General features: G+C 43.0%; 2 protein-coding genes and 1 long non-coding RNA gene across 3 annotated transcripts in view; 2 read left to right on the top strand and 1 right to left on the bottom strand.

The window, feature by feature from the left end:
- The window catches only part of LOC123731752 (tripartite motif-containing protein 16), a 240,257-nt gene that overhangs the window by 74,711 nt on the left and 142,024 nt on the right, over nt 1-23,522 (top strand). The gene's annotated exons all lie outside the window — the stretch shown is intronic.
- Nucleotides 1,693-11,699, bottom strand: LOC123731755 (tripartite motif-containing protein 16). The gene is made up of 6 exons (XM_082968301.1): nt 11,055-11,699; nt 9,100-9,195; nt 3,843-4,076; nt 2,496-2,655; nt 2,311-2,370; nt 1,693-2,074 (listed from the first exon to the last, which is right to left on the bottom strand). The coding sequence occupies exons 1-6, from the start codon at nt 11,649-11,651 to the stop codon at nt 1,968-1,970; spliced, it is 1,254 nt and encodes a 417-aa protein (XP_082824427.1). The 5' UTR covers nt 11,652-11,699; the 3' UTR covers nt 1,693-1,967.
- LOC145863063 (uncharacterized) lies at nt 13,002-19,730 on the top strand. Its single transcript, XR_014382394.1, has 4 exons — nt 13,002-13,075; nt 13,404-13,524; nt 16,943-17,030; nt 19,459-19,730. It is a non-coding gene; the product is annotated as an uncharacterized LOC145863063 (long non-coding RNA).

Here is a 23,522-nt window from a genome sequence, read left to right as displayed (position 1 = left end):
CATCAATCTCCAATGATATTAAAGTACTATTCTGAACATTACTGATATACTGAGTGGCAAGTCAAGATATCTGCTGGTTTTATTGTTTGGTCAATAGCACCTCCTGCTGGACAGGTTTAATGTTGCTGGACTGAGCAGTATGGGAGGATGAAAGATGACACATTTAGGGCCGGTTTCCTGGACATCTACATTGAACATGCTTTTTAGTCCAGGACTAGGATTAATCTGTGTCTGGGAAACCAGACCATATACTTTAGTAGAAAGTAAGTGATTCCAGCTTGTAGTGGGCTGACTAGTCCTGAATTGTCCTTTTGTTCCTGGACCATTTTCCATGCAGCTCCAGGTGACAGAGAACACATCAATTAGGGCCGAGCCTACAAGCTGATCAATGATACTGAGGAGAATTACATAGAGACAGAGAACCAACTGAGAAAACATATCAATGGTTCTGAATGACAACCAATATACATCAACACCATACATCATGATTCATGGAAATGTACAAGATTAAAACATTGCAATTAAATAAATATGAATACATTGAATGTTTATTTTAATTCAGAACATCTGAAGATCAAATCAGTTAAATCATTGTAGATAAAACAGAGTAGAATGAATCATCACATCTGGGGACCATCACCACCAGCATGACTAGTATCTATGTGGACCCTACTACAGTTTAACCAGCTCAGCTATAGACTACACCAGCATGACTAGTATCTATGTGGACCCTACTACAGTTTAACCAGCTCAGCTATAGACTACACCAGCATGACTAGTATCTATGTGGACCCTACTACAGTTTAACCAGCTCAGCTATAGACTACACCAGCATGACTAGTATCTATGTGGACCCTACTACAGTTTAACCAGCTCAGCTATAGACTACACCAGCATGACTAGTATCTATGTGGACCCTACTACAGTTTAACCAGCTCAGCTATAGACTACACCAGCATGACTAGTATCTATGTGGACCCTACTACAGTTTAACCAGCTCAGCTATAGACTACACCAGCATGACTAGTATCTATGTGGACCCTACTACAGTTTAACCAGCTCAGCTATAGACTACACCAGCATGACTAGTATCTATGTGGACCCTACTACAGTTTAACCAGCTCAGCTATACACTACACCAGCATGACTAGTATCTATGTGGACCCTACTACAGTTTAACCAGCTCAGCTATAGACTACACCAGCATGACTAGTATCTATGTGGACCCTACTACAGTTTAACCAGCTCAGTTATAGACTACACCAGCATGACTAGTATCTATGTGGACCCTACTACAGTTTAACCAGCTCAGCTATAGACTACACCAGCATGACTAGTATCTATGTGGACCCTACTACAGTTTAACCAGCTCAGCTATAGACTACACCAGCATGACTAGTGTCTATGTTGACCCTACTACAGTTTAACCAGCTCAGCTATAGACTACACCAGCATGACTAGTATCTATGTGGACCCTACTACAGTTTAACCAGCTCAGCTATAGACTACACCAGCATGACTAGTATCTATGTGGACCCAACTACAGTTTAACCATCTCAGCAGTACTACCATAGATACAAAAACCATCATAGAGCCAAAACCCAGGATAGAGGGGCTGAGTGAATGTGGTCTGGACTCTGTGGAGGAGGGTCATTGTGTCAGAGACACTGTAGAAGGACAGAGTACCTGCCTTGTGATCCAGGTACACTCCTACTCTGGAGGACTGAGGGCCTGATACTTTAGTCACAACATTATTGTGTCTGAAACAATAACCACCACTATAGCACTGTAAACTCCAGGACTTGTTATTGTCTCCAAATCCACTATCTGACCCTGTTCTGCTGATGTCTTTATATGAGACTGCTGTATCAACCCTGTCCCCACTCCACTCCACCTCCCAGTAACAGCATCCAGACAGACCCTCTCTACACAGAACCTGGTACCAGTTGGTGAATCTGTCTGGATGGTCAGGATATGGTTGGACTGTGGCCTGTACAGGTCACCTTTCTGTTCCCTTCAGACAGAGAGAGGTGTGTGTGTGCTGTGTTTGGGTCCAGTGTGAGCTGACAGGAATCTGGGAGAAGAGCAGAGCAGAGACCAATGAGGGGAGTCAGAACAATAAGTTAAGTCAGATACTGTATCTACCCTGTCTTTGATTAGAGCACAGCAGAGATCAAATCAGAGAAATATGAGGAGTCAGATAGATACCCAGTCTTTGATTAGATCTACTATTGCTATATATTTCTAGAGGGATTGTTAGGAGTGTCAGTAAAAAGAGACTGTTAGTTACTTCACAATAAAGAGACTCACATTGTAACAACTGTTCTCTGGTCTTGGGCTCTGGAGGCAGTACAACATCCACTATATTCACTACAGACACACAAACACATTGACAGAGAGAGGGAATGTTATCATCATACCATATTCCACATGTATATGACTAGTAGGGAACTTTCAATGGTCTAAAGTTGATGTTCTTATTGTTTTCAACACACCTGTAGTGGAGATCTTGGTCCATTCTCCTTTAAGGAAGTCTTCTAGTTTCTCTCTCAGTTCAGACACAGTCTTACTCACATCTCCAAAGTACTGAAGAGGACGGACAACGATGCTGGGTAAGTCTGAAGATACACTGATACTGGAGAGAGACTGATAACTCTGGAGAGAGAGAGAGAGAGAGAGAGAGAGAGAGAGAGAGAGAGAGAGGAGAGAGGGACGTACGGACGGACAGAGAGAGAGAGACAGGGGGAGAGAGACAGAGAGAGAGAGCGACAGAGAGGGAGAGAGAGATGGACAGAGAGAGCGAAGGAGAGAGAGGGACAGAGAGAGAGAGGGGGACAGAGAGAGAGGGGGACAGAGAGAGAGAGGGGGACAGAGAGTGAGAGAAAGAGAGAGAGAGGGACAGAGAGACAGAGAGAGAGAGGGACAGAGAGACAGAGAGAGAGGGACAGAGAGAGAGGGACAGAGGGACAGAGAGAGGGACAGAGAGGGAGAGGGACAGAGAGAGAGAGAGAGAGAGAGAGAGAGAGAGAGAGGGACAAAGAGAGAGAGAGAGAGAGAGAGAGAGAGAGGGACAGAGAAAGAGAGAGACAGAGAGAGACAGAGAGAAAGGGACACAGAGAGAGGGGGACAGAGAGAGAGAGGGACACAGAGAGAGAGGGACACAGAGCGAGAGGGACACAGACAGAGAGGGACACAGACAGAGAGGGACACAGACAGAGAGGGACACAGAGGGACAAAGAGAGAGTGGGACAAAAAGGGACAAAGAGAGAGGGACAGAGAGAGAGGGACAAAGAGGGACAAAGAGAGAGAGGGACAAAGAGGGACAAAGAGTGAGAGGGACAAAGAGGGACAAAGCGAGAGAGGGACAGAGAGAGAGAGAGGGACAGAGAGAGAGAGAGGGACAGAGAGAGAGAGAGAGGGACAGAGAGAAAGAGAGAGGGACAGAAAGAGAGAGGGACAAAGCAAGAGAGAGAGAGAGAGACAGAAAGAGACAGAGAGAGAGAGAGAGAGAGAGAGAGGGACAGCGAGAGAGAGAGGGACAGCGAGAGAAAGGGGGACACAGAGAAAGAGGGGGACACAGAGAGAGAGGGACAAAGAGAGAGAGGGACAAAGAGAGAGGGACAAAAAGAGAGAGGGACAGAGAGAGAGAGGGACAGAGAAAGAGAGTGACAGAGAGAGAGTGACAGAGAGAGAGAGGGACAAAGAGGGACAAAGAGAGAGAGGGACAAAGAGGGACAAAGAGAGACAGGGACAGAGAGACAGACAGGACAACATAATGATTGAGATGAATAGTTTCACATTAAGTTAATTTCATATCACATGTAACAAGGCAGTTTAGTTACCTGTAGTAAATGGATGTGATCCTCTGTGTGTGAGAGCTGCTCCAGCTCAGTGCTTCTCTTCATCAGCTCAGCTATCTCCTGCTTCAGTTGCTCCAGGAGTCCTTCAGCTTGACTCACTTGAGCCTTCTCTTGAGCTCTGATCAGCTCCTTCACCTCAGAGCTCCTTCTCTCAATGGAGCGGATCAGCTCAGTAAAGATCTGATCACTGTCCTCCACTGCTGCCTGTGCAGAGCGCTGTTGAGAGAGAGAGACAGAGAGACAGAGAGAGAGACAGAGAGAGAGAGAGAGAGAGAGAGTAGGTACAGTAGCCTCTGCACCTCATTGAGTCAGAACGCTGCCACCCTGCTCTCCAGGTCCAGCAGGCCTTGTCCCCCCTCCTGGACAGGCAGGTACAGAACACCGCTTGGCCCTGCTCTACTCTCTTTATTTAGTGAAATAAACAGACATACCATAACTAAGCTACTCAAACTTACATCATTAGAAATAATAGGTTATCCTGATTAAAATGGTGTAAAACTTCAAACCATTAAAATAAATACATCTATTACAGATAATTGGAGAAATAGACATGTCTTTTATTTAACCAGCTTACCATTTATCTACGACCATTTGACTTTGTGTTTAACATTTAGTGGTTTGTAATCTAGTGGTTAAGAACGTTGGGCAGTAACTGAAAGGTGGCTGGTTCGAATCCCCGAGCCGACTAGGTGAAAAATCTGTAAATCGCCTTTTTTTTAGGCAGATTTGGGCTCTTAACCCTAGTGGCTCTGGATAAGAGTGTCTGCTAAATAGACCTCTGTGAAAAGGCAGCAGGTAGACTAGTGGTTAGAGCGTTTGGCCGGGCAGCAGGTAGTCTAGTGGTTAGAGCGACTGGATGGGCAGCAGGTAGTCTAGTGGTTAGAGCGTTTGGCCGGGCAGCAGGTAGCCTAGTGGTTAGAGCGTTTTGCTGTTTGTTGGTTTTTTGACCAGGGTTCAATACCTGCTATAGTTAATATAGTTGTGATCACCCAAAAGCAACACAGGACTAACAAGAGATATATAGCTAACTGTAAAGTAATGAGTGACCATTTTAGAAAATCATGGGACATATATAGTCTTTGGTTGCATGCTATTTTATGTCAATCATATTCCTGCTTGTAGCCTATAACTGATGCTTCGTGGTCTTATGCTGCCATCTATTGGAAATATTTACTAATTAAAAGTTATTCATTCACGTAAAGACATTGGTGAGGCAGCTGAGAAATAAAGTGTATTTAATTCGAGAGATCAGTCTCAAACCTGCCCCACCTATCCCACGCCAATTGCTGGACTTTCACATAGAGGTTACTATGTCACCCAGTTCAAACCACATTTAACATATAAAACAAATGAGTCTTGTTTATCAAGTGTTCTGCCTTGCAATAATAAAAATAATAAAATAACTAATAAAAAGCAAATGCTTACATAGGTTTTATTAAAAAAATAACAAATGTTATTTAGTACTAAAATGGTATTTACTAACATAATATTATTACTAAAATAGTTGTAGGCTACCCTACCCTAGAATTAGGGTTCAGGCTAAAATAGGTTATACGTAGGGTTAGAGTTTCTGTACAGCACTTTGTGACATCTGCTGATGTAAAAAGGGCTTCATAAATACATTTGATTGATTGTTAGGTTCAGGGTATTTAAAGAGAAAAACTGTATGGGTTTATATCTCTCTTGCTCCTCCCTGTGGTCTTCTGTGGGTACTACATACCTCATTCACCACACTTGATAGACTCATAATCTGAGGTAGCAACTGTGTCAGAGCTACAAATCAATGAGCTCCACCTTTCCATTTGGTTTACTCAGTGAACTCAGTGAACCTGCGCAGCATTCGCTCTATTTGATGCCTACGAACCAACAGATTTCAACGATTATCAAATTACCCAGCAGCAAATGTAGAAACAACACATTAAAAAAAAATTTCCGGCAGTTTAAGTCGGCCACATCTTGAAAAAGAGGACAGGGACATACGTTTTGTTTAGGTTTTAAGCCTTCAATACAACTAATAGGAGCTGGCAGGGTGAAACAGGACCTAAAATAAGACCTGTTTTTTCAGTACAACTAATAGGAGCTGGCAGGGTGAAACATGACCTAGAATAAGACCTGTTTGTTCAATACAACTAATAGGAGCTGGCAGGGAGAAACATGACCTAAAATAAGACCTGTTTTTTCAATACAACTAATAGGGGCTGGCAGGGTGAAACATGACCTAAAATAAGACCTGTTTTTACAATACAACTAATAGGGGCTGGCAGGGTGAAACATGACCTAGAATAAGCCCCGCTTTTCGCGTTTACCTCAAAACTACGTCAAACAGCTGGGACATATGGTAATATTATATAACTGGGCTCCTTGGCGGATGGAATGAATTAGTTTTATCAGTAAATGTGGTTAAAAATGTAGTGTCCAGCCTAGTCCTAGCCCCCGCTGCCGGCTGGTCGCGCTTGTCGGCCCTAAACAAACCCTGTGTACCACCCCTCCCCTGTTTAACCTTGAATTTAGTTAAGAAACAAACACTTGTCTACGAAAAGAGACACCCAGCCGAGAGCCACGAAACAAAACCCACTTGTAAATTTACCAAAACGAACCAACTCTTCACGGATCTGTTCGTCAGATTAGACACCACTACTCTCCAAAACCACTGCCTTGTCTACTATTATATTCCCAACAGTCATCTAGAACAGTAGCAGTGGGATGCTCAACCTCACAACCTTTCAACCCAATAAGATAATGACATTTTATTACGCTGTATACCCAAAGGCATCTCACCTGCCTCCACTAGTAAGACTCATACAGATGTTGATTTAAATGCACCAATACATATCCTTAAAGCTATATACTGGATTCTGTCCAGCTTAAGTCTTTGCTGCTGTTCCATAAACTATAGACCCGTAATCAATTGTCGTCCTGATCATCCATCAACGATATATCCATCAACAATTGTCTGTCAGCATCCCATTCACAACCAGAGACCCACACAACCAACTACCACGAAAGTGATGTAATGAGAGAGACAGAGAGAGAGACATCGTTACAACACTGTACATAGACATAATATAACGTTTCTTCTTCTTTGGAGTTTAACCTGTTATGGATAGGGGGCAGTATTTTCACGGCCGGATAAAAAAACGTACCCGATTTAATCTGATTATTACTCCTGCCCAGAAACTAGAACATGCATATAATTATTAGCGTTGGATAGAAAACACTCCAAAGTTTCTAAAACTGTTTGAATGGTGTCTGTGAGTATAACAGAACTCATTTGGCAGGCCAAAACCTGAGAAGATTCTGTACAGGAAGTACCCTGTCTGACCATTTCTTGGCCTTCTTGATTATCTCTATCCAAAACAGGGGATCTCTGCTGTTACGTGACACTTCCTACGGCTCCCATGGGCTCTCAGAAGGCGGCAAAAAGCTGAATCGTGGCTTTGCAGGCCCTGACTGAAAAACAGTAGCGCGTTTGGATAGTGGCCGGTCACAGTACTATGAGACTCAGGCTCGTGCACGAGTCGACTCCATGTCTATCTTTGAACGAAAACCACCACTCCCGGTCGGAATATTATCGTTTTTTTAGTAGAAAAATGGCATAAAAAATTATTTTAACGGCTGTTGGCATCCAATATGTTGCATTACCGCCCCCAACTGGACAATAATATAAATATATTTTAATTTGTGATACAAAGTGGGAAAAGAACATTTAATTAATTAAAAAAATAAATAATAATAAATAACATCCTTCCAACTAACCCTACACTCATTAAAAACCCACTGCCCCATTCCACTACTTTGACCCTATCTGCTCCTGCACCATGCCAACTAACCCTACACTCATTAAAAACCCACTACCCCATTCCACTACTTTGACCCTATCTGCTCCTGCACCATGCCAACTAACCCTACACTCATTAAAAACCCACTGCCCCATTCCACTACTTTGACCCTATCTGCTCCTGCACCATGCCAACTAACCCTACACTCAAAACCCACTACCCCATTCCACTACTTTGACCCTATCTGCTCCTGCACCAGGCCAACAACCTGGGAGGACGGGACACCACCACTCAACACACCCTGGAACTCTTCTGAAGTCAAATCTCGTATGACCAAATACTACTCTGCAGCTGCCACCACAACCACTATTTTCTGTAATTTACGTTCCATTTCTGCGGTACAGTTGATAACTATTGCTTTCAACTCTAAGAAGCCAACCTTACTGAAGCATATAATCACTCGTTGGCCTATCCCTCTGTGCTGGCACAGATCTACTACTCACAGGGATCCTCTCAGGACTCCTCACCCTTGACCCTTCCTCCTCTAGTTTCTTCACTGCCTCAGCATACGACACCTTCTGCACTTCTCTTACTCTAGCCACCTCAACCCGCCTTTCTCTCAATGGACACTTCCGATCCCCAGCAACATGGACACCCCTACAGTTGACACACACACAACCTTATCCACCGAAACTACACAATCCTCTATTCCATGACCTCCTGCACACTTCCACATCTTGGAATCTCCCTCATACAAACTGCTGCAACATGACCATAAACTTTGTACCTGAAACTCCTTTCAATGGTGCCCTGTTCCTGAGAGCAAAGCAAGAAACAGATCTTGACCAAAGTTGCTTGACACGGAGCGACCACTCTCTCTGGTCAGAAGAAACACAAACAAATATCACAAGTACACTACAGGTTACCTTCACTGATTCAACTGCACCCAACTCCTTTCCCACCCACCCTGAAACCACAAATGGATCTGCCAAAAGGTATGCCAAAACATTTGAAATGTCTCTATTCCTTTGAAACTTTTTTGAGTGTAATGTTTATTGTTCATTTCTGGTTGCTTATTTCACTTTTGTTTATTATCTATTTCACTTGCTTTGGCAATGTAAACATGCCAATAAAGACCTTTCAATTGAATTGAGAAAGAGAGAGAGAGCTCCATGTTAATGTATAGGGGACATGAGTCGGTCATGGTTACGTGATGAGGTAGCCACGCCTGCGACTTCAAAATCAGTGTCGGCCCAACAGGGAATGTCCTCTTGGTGTAATGGTCAAGATGTTGGTTTCTCCCACAGTAGACCTGGGTTCGTATCCCATCAGTTACATAAAGCAGTCTGAATGGGGTCCAGACATAGTGGGATTGGAGAAGGTCCCCTCTATTTCTCTCCCTCTCTCTGAATGGAGGAGAGATGTGAAATGGTGTGTCTCCTCTGGTCAACAATACTCACCTTGAGAGACTTCACAGCTTTTTGGAGATTCTTCAGCTCCTTCTCTCTCTCCTGGAATCTCTGCTGGACCTTCTGCTGACTCATCCCCAGCTGCCTCTGTGGAGAATCACTCTTCAATGAACTATCAAGCTTTATTAGTCCAGTAGATCAATAGTATAGTAATGTCACATAGGACCCATAGAGAGGAAGGTCTAAAATATTGATTGTCCCTTTACAATATTATATTATGTTGCTATGTGAATGATTCTAGTTTTTATGGTAGGCCTACATGTATCAAGGGGTTGAGACTGAACTTTGGACTCATAAAAGGCCATTCAGAATGATAATAGTGATTGACTTTAGAAAATGGTGATACATTTGGAGAATCTGGGTTAACCTCTTGGGGCTAGGTGGGACGCTAGCGTGCCACCTGTGGTGCACTCCATCAACAGCAGGTGCATTTCAAGAGCGGCAAATTTGAATCCAAATAAATGTCAAAATTCAAATTTTTCAAAAATACAACTATGTTACACCATTTGAAAGATAAACATCTCCTTAATCTAACCACGTTTTACGATTTCAAAAAGGTTTTACGGCGAAAGCATAAATTTAGAGTATGTTAGGACAGTACATTTACAAGAGTTGTGTGTAATGTTTTGTCAAGTCAAAGACAGGGTCACCAAAACCATAAAACCAGCTAAAATGATACACTAACCTTTTACAATCTCCATCAGATGACACTCCTAGGACATTATGTTAGACAATGCATGCATTTTTAGTTCTATCAAGTTCATATTTATATACAAAAACAGCGTTTTACTATGGCATTGATGTTGAGGAAATCGTTTCCCTCCAATAACCGGCAGTCAAGTCAGCGTCACAAATTAAATAATTAAAATTAGAAAACATTGGTAAAATATTATATTGTCATTTAAAGAATTATAGATTTACATCTTTTGAACGCAATCAACTTGCCAGATTTAAAAATAACCTTACTGGGAAATCACACTTTGCAATAATCTGAGCACTGTGCCCAGAAAAATACGCGTTGCGATACAGACTAGACGTCATGTTGGGGAGATCTAAAATCGAAAATACTATGTAAATAATCCATTACCTTTGATTCTCTTCATCAGATGTCACTTCCAGGTATCACAGGTCCATAACGAATGTAGTTTTGTTCAAAAAAGCTCATCATTTATGTCCAAAAATCTCCGTCTCGTTAGCACATGATGTAAGCCAGCCGGACTTCTCGTCATGAACGAGGGGAAAAAATATATTTCCGTTCGTTCAAACATGTCAAACGTTGTATAGCATAAATCATTAGGGCCTTTTTTAACCAGAACATGAATAATATTCAAGGTGGACGAATGCATAGCCTTTTATAACGTATTGGAACGAGGGTACCCAACATGAAGTAGCGCGCCAGGTGTCTAATGGGACATCACCGTTCCATGGCTCTTGTTCGGTCAGATCTCCCTCCAGAAGACTCAAAACACTTTGTAAAGGCTGGTGACATCTAGTGGAAGCAATAGGAAGTGCCAAAATATTCCTAAACCCCTGTGTTTTTCAATGGGAGAGGTTTAAAGTCAATACAACACATCAGGTATCCACTTCCTGTCAGAAAATGTCTCAGGGTTTTGCCTGCCAAATGAGTTCTGTTATACTCACAGACACCATTCAAACAGTTTTGGAAACTTTAGAGTGTTTTCTATCCATATATAATAAGTATATGCATATTCTAGTTACTGGGTAGGATTAGTAACCAGATTAAATCGGGTACATTTTTTTTATCCAGACGTGCAAATGCTGCCCCCTAGACCCAACAGGTTAACATATCTATATACTCAAGGTTTGTGTTCATATTTGTGGATCGAATTCATTTGAATGATCTCATATTCAAACAGCCTTAGTTCCTACTGTATCTTTAATTCTTTGTGTATCAGACAGTCACCAACAAGTTGTTCTGGTCTTACCTGTTTCTCAGTCCTCTCTGCTGCAGCTGACACTGTATCATGGCCTTTATGTTCATCCATTGTACACAGCATACAGATACACTGCTGATCGGTACGACAGTAAACCTCCAGCCGTTTGTCATGATGAGAGCAGATCTTCTCCTGTAGTTGTGCGGTGGCTTTGACCAGCTTGTGCTTCTTCAAAGCAGGAAATTCATAGTGAGATTGGAGGTGAGTCTCACAGTAAGAGGCCAGACATGCCAGACAGGACATGAGGGCTTTCTGCTTTCTGGTCCCAGTGCAGAAATCACACACCACATCTCCAGGTCCAGCATAGCACAGAGCAGGAAGGGGAGCAGCCTGGAGTCCTGTCTTCCTCAGTTTCTCCACCATGTCAGCCAACATGTTATTTTTCCTCAGATTAGGCCTTGGAGTGAAGGTCTCTCTGCACTGAGGACAGCTATAGACCCCTTTCAGAACATCCTGATCCCAGCAGCCCTCAATACAGATTCTACAGTAATTGTGTCCACAGGCAGTAGTGACCGGCTCCTTCAGTAGATCCAGACAGACAGAACAACAGAACTGGTCCTGGTCCAGCAGGACTCCCTTCTGAGCCATTTGGACGGTTGTTCACTCTCACACAGACAGACGAGACTCAGATCAGTTTAATTTCCTCAGAAAATAGTTAGTGGGAGGGGGAGGGACTTCCTGGTTCTGCCAGAGGGGTGCGGTTAGAGGGAGGGGTTAGAGGGAGGGAGGGGTTAGAGAGAGGGAGGGATTAAAGGGAGGGAGGGAGGGAACGTCTAGAGGGAGACAAAGATTTTAGTTCCCAGGTAAGGACCCTTAATATGGAATACATTAAATAGAGTTGTTAGAATATATAAAGGGTAACAGTTTCTATGAAGTACATATTAGAATTATTTTAACGACTTTTATAATGCCTTATAATGCAGTTATGTGTTATAACAGCGATTATAAGTGTCTATAATAATTCATAAGTGGTTGTAATGACGAGGGGACTTGATATTGATCCAATGTTCTGTAGTTGAAATGAATACTGTATGTATTGACTGATCATTGAGAATGAGGTAATACTTTACATTACAGTGTGGTTATTACTGTTAGGTCTAGGGTCAGGTTAGAGGTACTACATTCAGCAGTAACCCTAGACATATCTAGGACTAAAAAGAGAAGATGTTTTACAATCAGAGTTCTTTGTATCTCTTTTTAGTCATACAGATCCCCCCCACATCTTATAGGTGGACGGGGTTATGAACATATCCTATACATTATTTCTGAAACCAGATTAAATTAAACTGTCTTTCAGCAGGAAAAGCTTCTCTAATAATCCTAACCATGGCAGGGTGTCTTCAGAGACAGAGAGGTATAGAGACACACTGTCAAGGTGACAGGTATCCTAGTGGTTTAGAGACTGAGAGGTATAGAGACACACTGTCAAGGTGACAGGTATCCTAGTGGTTTAGAGACTGAGAGGTATAGAGACACAATGTCAAGGTGACAGGTATCCTAGTGGTTTAGAGACTGAGAGGTTTCGAGACACACTGTCAAGGTGACAGGTATCCTAGTGGTTTAGAGACTGAGAGGTATAGAGACACACTTTTAAGGTGACAGGTATCCTAGTGGTTTAGAGCATAGGGACAGTAACTGAAAGGATGCTGGTTTGAATCCCTGAGCTGACTAGGTAAAACATCTGTCTTTGTACCCTTGAGCAAGACACTTAACCATAATTGCTCCTTCAAGTTACTCTGGATAAGAGCTTCTGCTAAATGACTAAAAAGTCCAAACATCTGGCTGTGATTTCATGTCAAAACCCTTATTCTATTCTAGTCATTATATTATATTGTATTAAATTATAATATATTATATCCATAGTCTCCACTCAGTATAGTGTTAATGATGACTGTTTGTTGTGAACATTGATTGAATGGTTAGGACTATCTCTCTGTATTCACAGTTTAAATCCCAAGAGACCAAGAGACCTAAAGGAAGCCTTCAACACTGCATCCCTTCATCCAGTCATAGTAAACAACCTGTCTGTCTGTCTGTCTGTCTGTCTGTCTGTCTGTCTGTCTGTCTGTCTGTCTGTCTGTCTGTCTGTCTGTCTGTCTGTCTGTCTGTCTGTCTGTCTGTCTGTCTGTCTGTCTGTCTGTCTGTCTGTCTGTCTACACAGCCAACTTCTCTGCTGTGGTTGTTGTTGCTGCTATCAGTGTTAAGGTCAAGGTACAAAGTGATTGACCTCCCTCTGAGCCATATACAGAGTTCAACCACTCTAAACATGTCATCTTTTATATCCTATATTGTATACAGCTCTGATTTCACTGTCCTTACACAACTCTTCCTGGTCTATAGAAATGGCTATTGTGGGAAGGAGTGGATGGATTCTGTGAGATCCAGTCGTGGTTCTTCCTGCTCTGTAAGGACCTGGGCCTGGAGGCTGAGGTCGTCCTGAGTGCACACAGACACATAGGGAGTGAGTACAGCTCTCTCTCTCTCTCTCCCTCAGAGGGTTATATATGTACAATCACACCTGGGTGAAGGGCTGCTCAGTCCTAGGAATGTAAAACTGAAGTTGGTCATTTCCATGGTAACAGAAGGACATTGAGACTCAGATTTTTCACTTGAAAATGTCTGTCAAACAAAAAACAATCATTGCAAAGTTAAACAAACCTTACAACTCTACGCACAAGGACTACTTTTAACAATATACAAAAAAATTGAACAAAAACACATTTACTTAAAGAACAGTGCAGATACGAATTTCAGTAACAGAATGACAAACCCTCATTCTGTTTGACATTTTAAAGTGTAAATCTGAGTCTCAGTGTCACTCCGTTACTGTGGAATTGTCCAGTTGTTTAAGAAAGTTCTGGATAACAGCTTATTCCCTTCAACAATATTAAATGTTAAAGAGTTTTGGAGCTTCTTCATCAAAGCACTATTGTAACACAGTGTCAATGTTACACATACTTGGTCAAATAAGGGTAAAATAAAAAATAAATAAATTGGCAGGCTCTGATCCCACGTCATGCCTCGGACGGCTCGTTCAGGCTCCCATGCCTCGGCCAGCCCGTCAAGCTCGCCCAGGTGGGTGTCCTTAGAAAGGGGGGGTTACTGTCACGCCTGCTCTCACTCTCCCTCGTTTACGCACACCTGTCTCCATCGTTTACGCACACCTGTCTCCATCGTTTACGCACACCTGTCACCATCGTTTACGCACACCTGTCACCATCGTTTATGCACACCTGTCACCATCGTTACGCGCATCACCGCTTCATTGGACTCACCACTTCATCACTGTTTAATTACCTCCCCTATATCTGTCTGTTCCTCAGTTTGATCCCCGTGTCACAATTAATGTTGATTCGTTTCCGTTGTCCAGATGCTGTCGGTGTTTTGCTCCTTTCTGTTTTTTTATTAAATGTTAAACTCCCTGTTCTTGCTTCTCATCTCCCAGCGTCTGTCCTCACACTTTGCTCTGTTTTGACCTGTATTTCTGGCATGTTCCACAGGCTCTGACTGTCTGCTCTATATCACCATTCATCTTGGGCCAGAAAAACACTGTTGTTGAACATTGTTTAGATTTTTCCATCCCTAGATGGTCCTTGTGTATTTTGATCAGCATGTTTTTCTGTAATTCATGAACCCTTAAACAGAATTCCATCAAGTACAGATATCTCATCCCTGTATTGACCATAATGGTAGGGTATAGGTCAACTCCCTCCAGTACAGATATCTCATCCCTGTATTGACCATAAGGATAGAGCTTGTACAGACCACCTGCATGTTATGGCTTCAATCACCTTTAACAAACACTCATCTTCTGCAGCAGCACGTGAAATAACTGTCCACATTTCATCTGAGACAGGGCAACTCTTTCTGATAAGGTTTACATGTATGGTGTCGTCCTGCTCGTATATCTGGTTTGGTTGTGAGCTGTCAAAAGCTCTGGACAATGTGTCTGCCACTAACAATTCTTTCCCTGGTCTGTACTCCAGTTGCAAGTCATATTTGTGGAGTTTTAGAAACAGTCTCTGTAGCCTTGGTGGTGTGTATGTTAGACCCTTCTTTACAATAGTAACCAAAGGTTTATGATCTGTTTCTGTCCACACTGTTTTACCATAGATAAACACATGGAATTTATCACATGCATATGACAGTGCCAATGCCTCTTTGTCAATCTGATCATAGTTCCACTCAGAAGTTGTCAGAGCCCTGGAGTCATATGTGACTGGGCTCCATCTAGTGTCATACTGCTGTAACAACACTGCACCTAAACCTGCTTCAGAGGCATCTGCTGAGATGTTGGTGTTGAGCTTTTCATCACAGAACCTCAGTACTGGAGCATGCATGATCAATGCCTTGAGCTGCTCCAACTCTTTCTGCTGATTACTGTTCCAACACCACTCTGTAGTTTTACACAGTACACTTCTCCCTTTGTACACCCTCTTGATCGGTAGGGGGTGGCATGTTCTTGATGGCCGTCACTTTGCTCTGGTCTATCTGAACACCTTCACATGTTAGTTTTTCACCCAAGAAGGTTATTTGTGTCTTTTTGAATTGCCATTTGTCTGTGTTTATGTTTAGTCCGTTATCTCTGGTTAGATCAAGTGCTGCTTTCAACCTGGCGTTGTGTTCTTCAAAAGTCTGACTCCATATTAACACATCATCAATGGACACTGTGGTGCCTGGCACACTCTCAAATATCTGTTGGACTGTCCTATGAAAGACTTCTGGTGCTGAAGTGAGACCAAACGGGAGCCTTTTAAATGAGAACCTACCAGAAGGAGTATTGAAAGTAGAAAGCCTTGTACTCTCCTTGTCTAGACTGATCTACCAAAACCCTGATGAGGCGTCTAGCTTTGAGTAGTGTTTATCCCCTGTTATGTCCCTGAATATCTCCCCTCTGGAAGGCAGCTGAAAGTGTTCCCTTTTTACATACTTGTTTATCTCTGTTGGATCCATACACAGTCTGAGAGAGCCGTCTTTCTTCTCCACTATTACCGGTGAGTGGACCCATTCAGAAGGCTCTTCTACTTTGTCTAGGATATCTAAGGCCTCTAGCCTCAGTAACTCTGCTTTTAGCTGGTCTCTTAGTGATAATGAGACCTTTCTAGGTACAAGGATCACTGGTCTACAGTATCTCTGCTTTTAGCTGGTCTCTTAGTGATAATGAGATCTTTCTAGGTACATGGATCACTGGTCTATCTGGCTGTTCTAACTCCATGTTGTGCTGCAGCTTCCCATCTTCCCTGAAAAACATCAGCATCTGCATCCTCAACATGAGTCATTTACCATATGAACTCGTTTCACTAGACCCAGTAAGTTACATGACTTTAACCCAATGATGGCTGTTTTTTCTCATGTTACTATGACAAACTGAACCTTGTGAGATGTATCATCTCCCTCCAGCACCAATGTTCATGTCCCTGAAGTGACAATTGCTTCACCACTGTAATCTTTCAATCTTCTCCTTTGTTTTGTGTTTCCCACTGGTTTTACCTGAAACTGTAACAATTCAGTCTCTGGAATGATGTTGACCTGTGATCCAGGGTCACGTTTAAACACAATGTAAGTTACATTAGTCTTGTAGGTAGCAGTCCAGTCCTCCTCTGGTCCTGTAAGTGCTACTGTTCCCACATAGACATCAAGTATGTCCAGTCTTCAGTCTTTTACATCTTGTCTCTCAGATGAGAGAGACAGAAATGGTTGTGTGTCCCTGTGGTGTTTTTTAGATAAAGACTTTCTAGTCCACCTGGTAAAGAATGACCCAAGGTTACGCTACACATGTGACCAGGCTCTTCAGCAGCCCTGGTAGAGTGAACACACACACCTTCTGGTACATATTGTTGTCCTCCAGCCTGGCCCTCATGTCTCTCTCACTCCCTCAGGATTGATGGAGACACAGCCCTGGATCAGAACATCCATGAGTCTGTCAGCGCCCAGATCAACAAGAACTTCACCAAGAGCAAACGGAGGGTGGGCAACTCTTACTGTCCTCTCCTGCTATCAACTGTTATACCTTCATGGAACATTTTGGCAGCTTTATGGTGCAAAATGGCATTTTACAACAAGGGTCTCTTTACAAGTGGGTTATAAAAGGTTTATAATTAGTTTATTAATGGTGAATGAATCATTTATAAATGCGTAAGTCTCTGATGGAAATGTGTTTGGTCCTGCAGCAAGTGTTTAATGCCACAGCGGTGGTCCGTCACGAAGAGTCTCCAGCTTGGGACCAGTCAGACCACCCTGTCCAGCCCTGTAGAAGAGACTCCCAGTCAGACCACCCTGCCCAGCCCTGTAGAAGAGACTCCCAGCCAGACCACCCTGCCCAGCCCCTGTAGAAGAGGCTCCCAGCCAGACCACCCTGCCCAGCCCCTGTAGAAGAGACTCCCAGTCAGACCACCCTGCCCAGCCCTGTAGAAGAGACTCCCAGTCAGACCACCCTGCCCAGCCCTGTAGAAGAGACTCCCAGCCAGACCACCCTGCCCAGCCCCTGTAGAAGAGACTCCCAGCCAGACCACCCTGCCCTGCCCCTGTAGAAGAGACTCCCAGCCAGACCACCCTGCCCAGCCCCTGTAGAAGAGGCTCCCAGCCAGACCACCCTGCCCAGCCCTGTAGAAGAGGCTCCCAGCCAGACCACCCTGCCCAGCCCTGTAGAAGAGACACCCAGCCAGACCACCCTGCCCAGCCCCTGTAGAAGAGGCTCCCAGCCAGACCACCCTGCCCAGCCCCTGTAGAAGAGGCTCCCAGCCAGACCACCCTGCCCCTGTAGAAGAGACTCCCAGCCAGACCACCCTGCCCAGCCCTGTAGAAGAGGCTCCCAGCCAGACCACCCTGCCCCTGTAGAAGAGACTCCCAGCCAGACCACCCTGCCCAGCCCTGTAGAAGAGGCTCCCAGCCAGACCACCCTGCCCAGCCCCTGTAGAAGAGACTCCCAGCCAGACCACCCTGCCCAGCCCCTGTAGAAGAGACTCCCAGCCAGACCACCCTGCCCAGCCCCTGTAGAAGAGGCTCCCAGCCAGACCACCCTGCCCAGCCCCTGTAGAAGAGACTCCCAGCCAGACCACCCTGCCCAGCCCTGTAGAAGAGGCTCCCAGCCAGACCACCCTGCCCAGCCCTGTAGAAGAGGCTCACAGCCAGACCACCCTGCCCAGCCCTGTAGAAGAGGCTCCCAGCCAGACCACCCTGCCCAGCCCTGTAGAAGAGGCTCCCAGCCAGACCACCCTGCCCAGCCCTGTAGAAGAGACTGGGTCATATTATTGAGGGAGTGGGACAGAGTTTAGACAGTGTATTCCTGGGTCATATTATTGTGGTAGTGGGACAGAGTTTAGACAGTATTCCTGGGTCATATTATTGTGGTAGTGGGACAGAGCTTAGACAGTGTATTCCTGGGTCATATTATTGTGGTAGTGGGACAGAGTTTAGACAGTGTATTCCTGGGTCATATTATTGTGGTAGTGGGACAGAGTTTAGACAGTGTATTCCTGGGTCATATTATTGTGGAGTGGGACAGAGTTTAGACAGTGTATTCCTGGGTCATATTATTGTGGTAGTGGGACAGAGTTTAGACAGTATTCCTGGGTCATATTATTGTGGAGTGGGACAGAGTTTAGACAGTGTATTCCTGGGTCATATTATTGTGGTAGTGGGACAGAGTTAGACAGTGTATTCCTGGGTCATATTATTGTGGTAGTGGGACAGAGTTAGACAGTGTATTCCTGGGTCATATTATTGTGGTAGTGGGACAGAGCTTAGACAGTGTATTCCTGGGTCATATTATTGTGGTAGTGGGACAGAGCTTAGACAGTATTCCTGGGTCATATTATTGTGGTAGTGGGACAGAGTTAGACAGTATTCCTGGGTCATATTATTGTGGTAGTGGGATAGAGTTTATACAGTGTATGTACTCTGGCTTTTTAAAAATGGTCTGCTTGTTTTCATCTCTGTATTTGTGTTGTTTTTAATGGTCATTATCCTTCTGTGCTTATAATAAACGTAACAGATTTATTTAATGTTCTCCTGAACACATTCCAGTCGACCTTCTCTCTACAGTGTCTTCAGCCCATCTCACCAAAACATCATTGAACTTTACCCGCCCTTTCATCTCGTAATCCAATCACTTCAATACAAGAACGGAAACCCCATTGTCATTTGTTAATTCAAATAACTCAGCCCCTGCATACATATATATATTTGCATGATTTCAAATGGTATTTGAATCCAGGGTCGTATTAGTTAGGGAACACTGTAGCAAAATATTTAGTTCATTTTCTTACGTTCATTAGTCACCTCCTAATTTCAGTAAATTTTCTTCAGTTTGGTGCCTAGTGAATATGACTCAGGTCTCTGTGGAAACATCAATGTAAATTCACCTTTGATTTTTACTCCTCACTTTCTCTTTCAGGTCCATAGGGTTTTACTGCCCCCTGCTGGAGACTGGAGCACACTGCAGTCCCTGGCTTTCTTTGTGCAGCTGAAGGATGAGGTCCTCATCACCTGTTGTGATGGGTCCAACAAATATCCCCAGGTGAAGGCAGGGTCCAATCTCATCCAACACCTCAATGACTTTTATAGGAGGGAGGGAGCATTTCCAATGTTAAGCTATGGAATGAACTGTACATTTTATGGTGAATTTTAATACAGATTTACTTTAATACAATAATTCCTTGAATGTAATTAGTTTGTATTGTAATTATGTTATTGAAACAGAATAAGTCGGTAATGAGAGAATAAATAAGTCCAGTCCAACCATTAGCTCTCTCCTCTTTCACATCCCTCTATCATCTCTCCATGGGGGAGTACAACCATTACCTCTCTCCTCTTTCACATCCCTCTATCATCTCTCCATGGGGGAGTACAACCATTACCTCTCTCCTCTTTCACATCCCTCTATCATCTCTCCATGGAGGAGTACAACCATTACCTCTCTCCTCTTTCACATCCCTCTATCATCTCTCCATGAGGGAGTACAACCATTACCTCTCTCCTCTTTCACATCCCTCTATCATCTCTCCATGGGGGAGTACAACCATTACCTCTCTCCTCTTTCACATCCCTCTATCATCTCTCCATGAGGGAGTACAACCATTACCTCTCTCCTCTTTCACATCCCTCTATCATCTCTCCATGGGGGAGTACAACCATGACCTCTCTCCTCTTTCACATCCCTCTATCATCTCTCCATGGGGGAGTACAACCATTACCTCTCTCCTCTTTCACATCCCTCTATCATCTCTCCATGGGGGCGTCCCAATAATCTCTCCTTCCTCCTGAAGTGTAGCTTTCCTTCACTACTCCTCACAAATGTAAAAGCATTGGATTGGTGTTGACATGGAGTAGAGGGAGTTTACATATAGCAGTCATTTCCTTTAAATCCATGAAGGGAAGTGGACAAGTTCACACTTAGAGAAAAAGGAGATAATTGGGACACACCCCATGTGTACTGATAACTACAGGAATTAAACCATATTGACCATATCTATCAGAGAGAGAGAGAGAGGCAGACAGAGAGGCAGAGAGAGAACATCAGGTAAAGTTGTGGAGATGAGGGAATATGTGATCAGAACCCCTCCAGTCTGGTTAACCACAGTTAGGTCCAGTATGGACTATCAATACAAGTCACCATTTAGAATGTGACCCAGTTCAATGGGTCTGAACAGAACTGGGGGATGTCAGACATGAAGATGTCTAAACACAACTGGAATATTCACCCACACCACTAGCTCACCTCCACACAATCCATTTACAAGTTAAAACCTGTTGGGGCTACAGGTTAGCAAAGAACCCCGAGACGGGATTGCTAACAAGGCTGGAAATTCAAAACATCAAAAATCTAATAATTTCAATTTCTCAAACAATCAACTATTTTACACAATTTAAAAGATAAACATCTCCTTAATCTAACCACATTGTTCGATTTTCAAAGAGGCTTTACGGCAAAAGCATAAAGTTAGATTATGTTAGGACAGTACATAGCCACAAAAGTACAAACATCCATTTTCAATTCAAGGTCAGGCGTCACCAAAAGCAGAAACCAGCTAGAATTATGCACTAACCTTTGTCAATCTTCCTCAGATGACACTCCTAAGACATTATGTTATACAATACATGCATTTTTTGTTCCATCAAGTTCATATTTATATCCAAAAACAGCATTTTACATAGGCGGGGAAATTCAGATTTTTTTTCTTCTCTCAAATGCTTCCGGTGAACAACGTTACAAATTACAAAATTACTATTCGAAAACATTGGTAAATTATAATATTGTCATTCAAATAATTATATTTTAACATTTCGTAAATGCTACTGCATTGCCATATTTCAAAATAACTTTACTGGGAAATCACAATTTGCAATAAACCGGGTGCTGTGCTAAGAACAATAGGCTAGGCTATACAGGTTAGCACCATCTTGTAACCATGTAATATCAAAATTACTATTGTCAATATTCCCTTACCTTTGATTATCTTCATCCATTGGCACTTCCAGAAATCCCAGGTCCACTACAAATGTGGTTTCTTTTGACAAAGTTCATAATTGATGTCCAAATAACTCCAAGTTGTTCCATGTTGTTAGCGCTTCGGTGGCTACTCAAAAGTAGCGCTGGCGGGGGGGTGGGAAGTCACGGCGAAAAGTTTAAAAAATAATCTATTTACGTTCGTTCAAACATGTCAAACGTTGTTTAGCATCAATCTTTAGAGCCATTTTTAACGTGAAACATCAGTAATGTTTCAACCCGACGTCTCCTGTGTCTTGAAAAACGTATTTGAAAATTGTCTCGCGTCACATGATTGAGCAGGTGCAAGCAATAATGGAAGTGACGACATCCCAGGGAGGTCAACTTCCCTTCCTTGTCATCCGGTCACTATTCATCATAGACGCTTCAAACAACTTTATAAAGATCGCTGACATCTAGTGGAAGCCGTAGGTGTTGCGAAATGAATCCTTTCTCACTATGGTATCTATAAAACAATGATTAAAAAAAATAGTACAGCCACAAAATTCTTTTTTTCTCTCAGGTTCTCTCAGGTTTTTGCCTGCCATATGAGTTTTGTTATACTTACAGACACCATTCAAACAGTTTTAGAAAATTCAGAGTGTTTTCTATCCAAATCTGGTAATAATATGCATATCCTAGCTTCTGAGTTGGTGTAGGTGGCAGTTAAAAATGGGCACATATTTTTTTCAAAATTCTCAATACTACCCCCTAGCCCCAACAGGTAGACACACCTTGGAATAAATAACAAAGGAAAACTATTACTAGATGAAGTTTAGTGTTGTATTTTTTATTTCCCATCACCATAAATCATATTTAATCACTGAACAGTAGCAGACCTAACTTCATCTGTTCCTGACTCTGGATAGTGGATTAAAAAGACCATCAATCTCCAATGATATTAAAGTACTATTCTGAACATTACAGATATACTGAGTGGCAAGTCAAGATATCTGCTGGTTTTATTGTTTGGTCAATAGCACCACCTGCTGGACAGGTTTAATGTTGCTGGACTGAGCAGTATGGGAGGATGAAAGATGACACATTTAGGGCCGGTTTCCTGGACATCTACATTGAACATGCTTTTTAGTCCAGGACTAGGATTAATCTGTGTCTGGGAAACCAGACCATATACTTTAGTAGAAAGTAAGTGATTCCAGCTTGTAGTGGGCTGACTAGTCCTGAATTGTCCTTTTGTTCCTGGACCATTTTCCATGCAGCTCCAGGTGACAGAGAACACATCAATTAGGGCCGAGCCTACAAGCTGATCAATGATACTGAGGAGAATTACATAGAGACAGAGAACCAACTGAGAAAACATATCAATGGTTCTGAATGACAACCAATATACATCAACACCATACATCATGATTCATAGAAATGTACAAGATTGAAACATTGCACTATAATAAGTATGAATACATTGAATGTTTATTTTAATTCAGAACATCTGAAGATCAAATCAGTTAAATCATTGTAGATAAAACAGAGAAGAATAAATCATCACATCTGGGGACCATCACCACCAGCATGACTAGTATCTATGTGGACCCTACTACAGTTTAACCAGCTCAGCTATAGACTACACCAGCATGACTAGTATCTATGTGGACCCTACTACAGTTTAACCAGCTCAGCTATAGACTACACCAGCATGACTAGTATCTATGTGGACCCTACTACAGTTTAACCAGCTCAGCTATAGACTACACCAGCATGACTAGTATCTATGTGGACCCTACTACAGTTTAACCAGCTCAGCTATAGACTACACCAGCATGACTAGTATCTATGTGGACCCTACTACAGTTTAACCAGCTCAGCTATAGACTACACCAGCATGACTAGTATCTATGTGGACCCTACTACAGTTTAACCAGCTCAGCTATAGACTACACCAGCATGACTAGTATCTATGTGGACCCTACAACAGTTTAACCAGCTCAGCTATAGACTACACCAGCATGACTAGT

This window comes from Salmo salar, chromosome 23 (assembly GCF_965601325.2).
Source record: "Salmo salar chromosome 23, fSalSal1, whole genome shotgun sequence".
Taxonomy (NCBI): Eukaryota; Metazoa; Chordata; class Actinopteri; order Salmoniformes; family Salmonidae; genus Salmo; species Salmo salar.
Note: the sequence above shows the minus strand (reverse complement) of the source record. Positions and strands in the feature narration are given on the sequence as shown.

Bases quoted from the DNA above. Each gene is read 5' to 3' on its own strand.
- LOC123731755 (XM_082968301.1), bottom strand. From the start codon at position 11,651: ATGGCTCAGAAGGGAGTCCTGCTGGACCAGGACCAGTTCTGTTGTTCT. The intron at 2,656-3,842 runs GTAACTAAACTG...CTCTCTCTCCAG, and splicing joins ATCACATCCATTTACTACAG to AGTTATCAGTCTCTCTCCAG. The intron at 2,371-2,495 runs GTGTGTTGAAAA...GTGTGTCTGTAG, and splicing joins GACCAAGATCTCCACTACAG to TGAATATAGTGGATGTTGTA.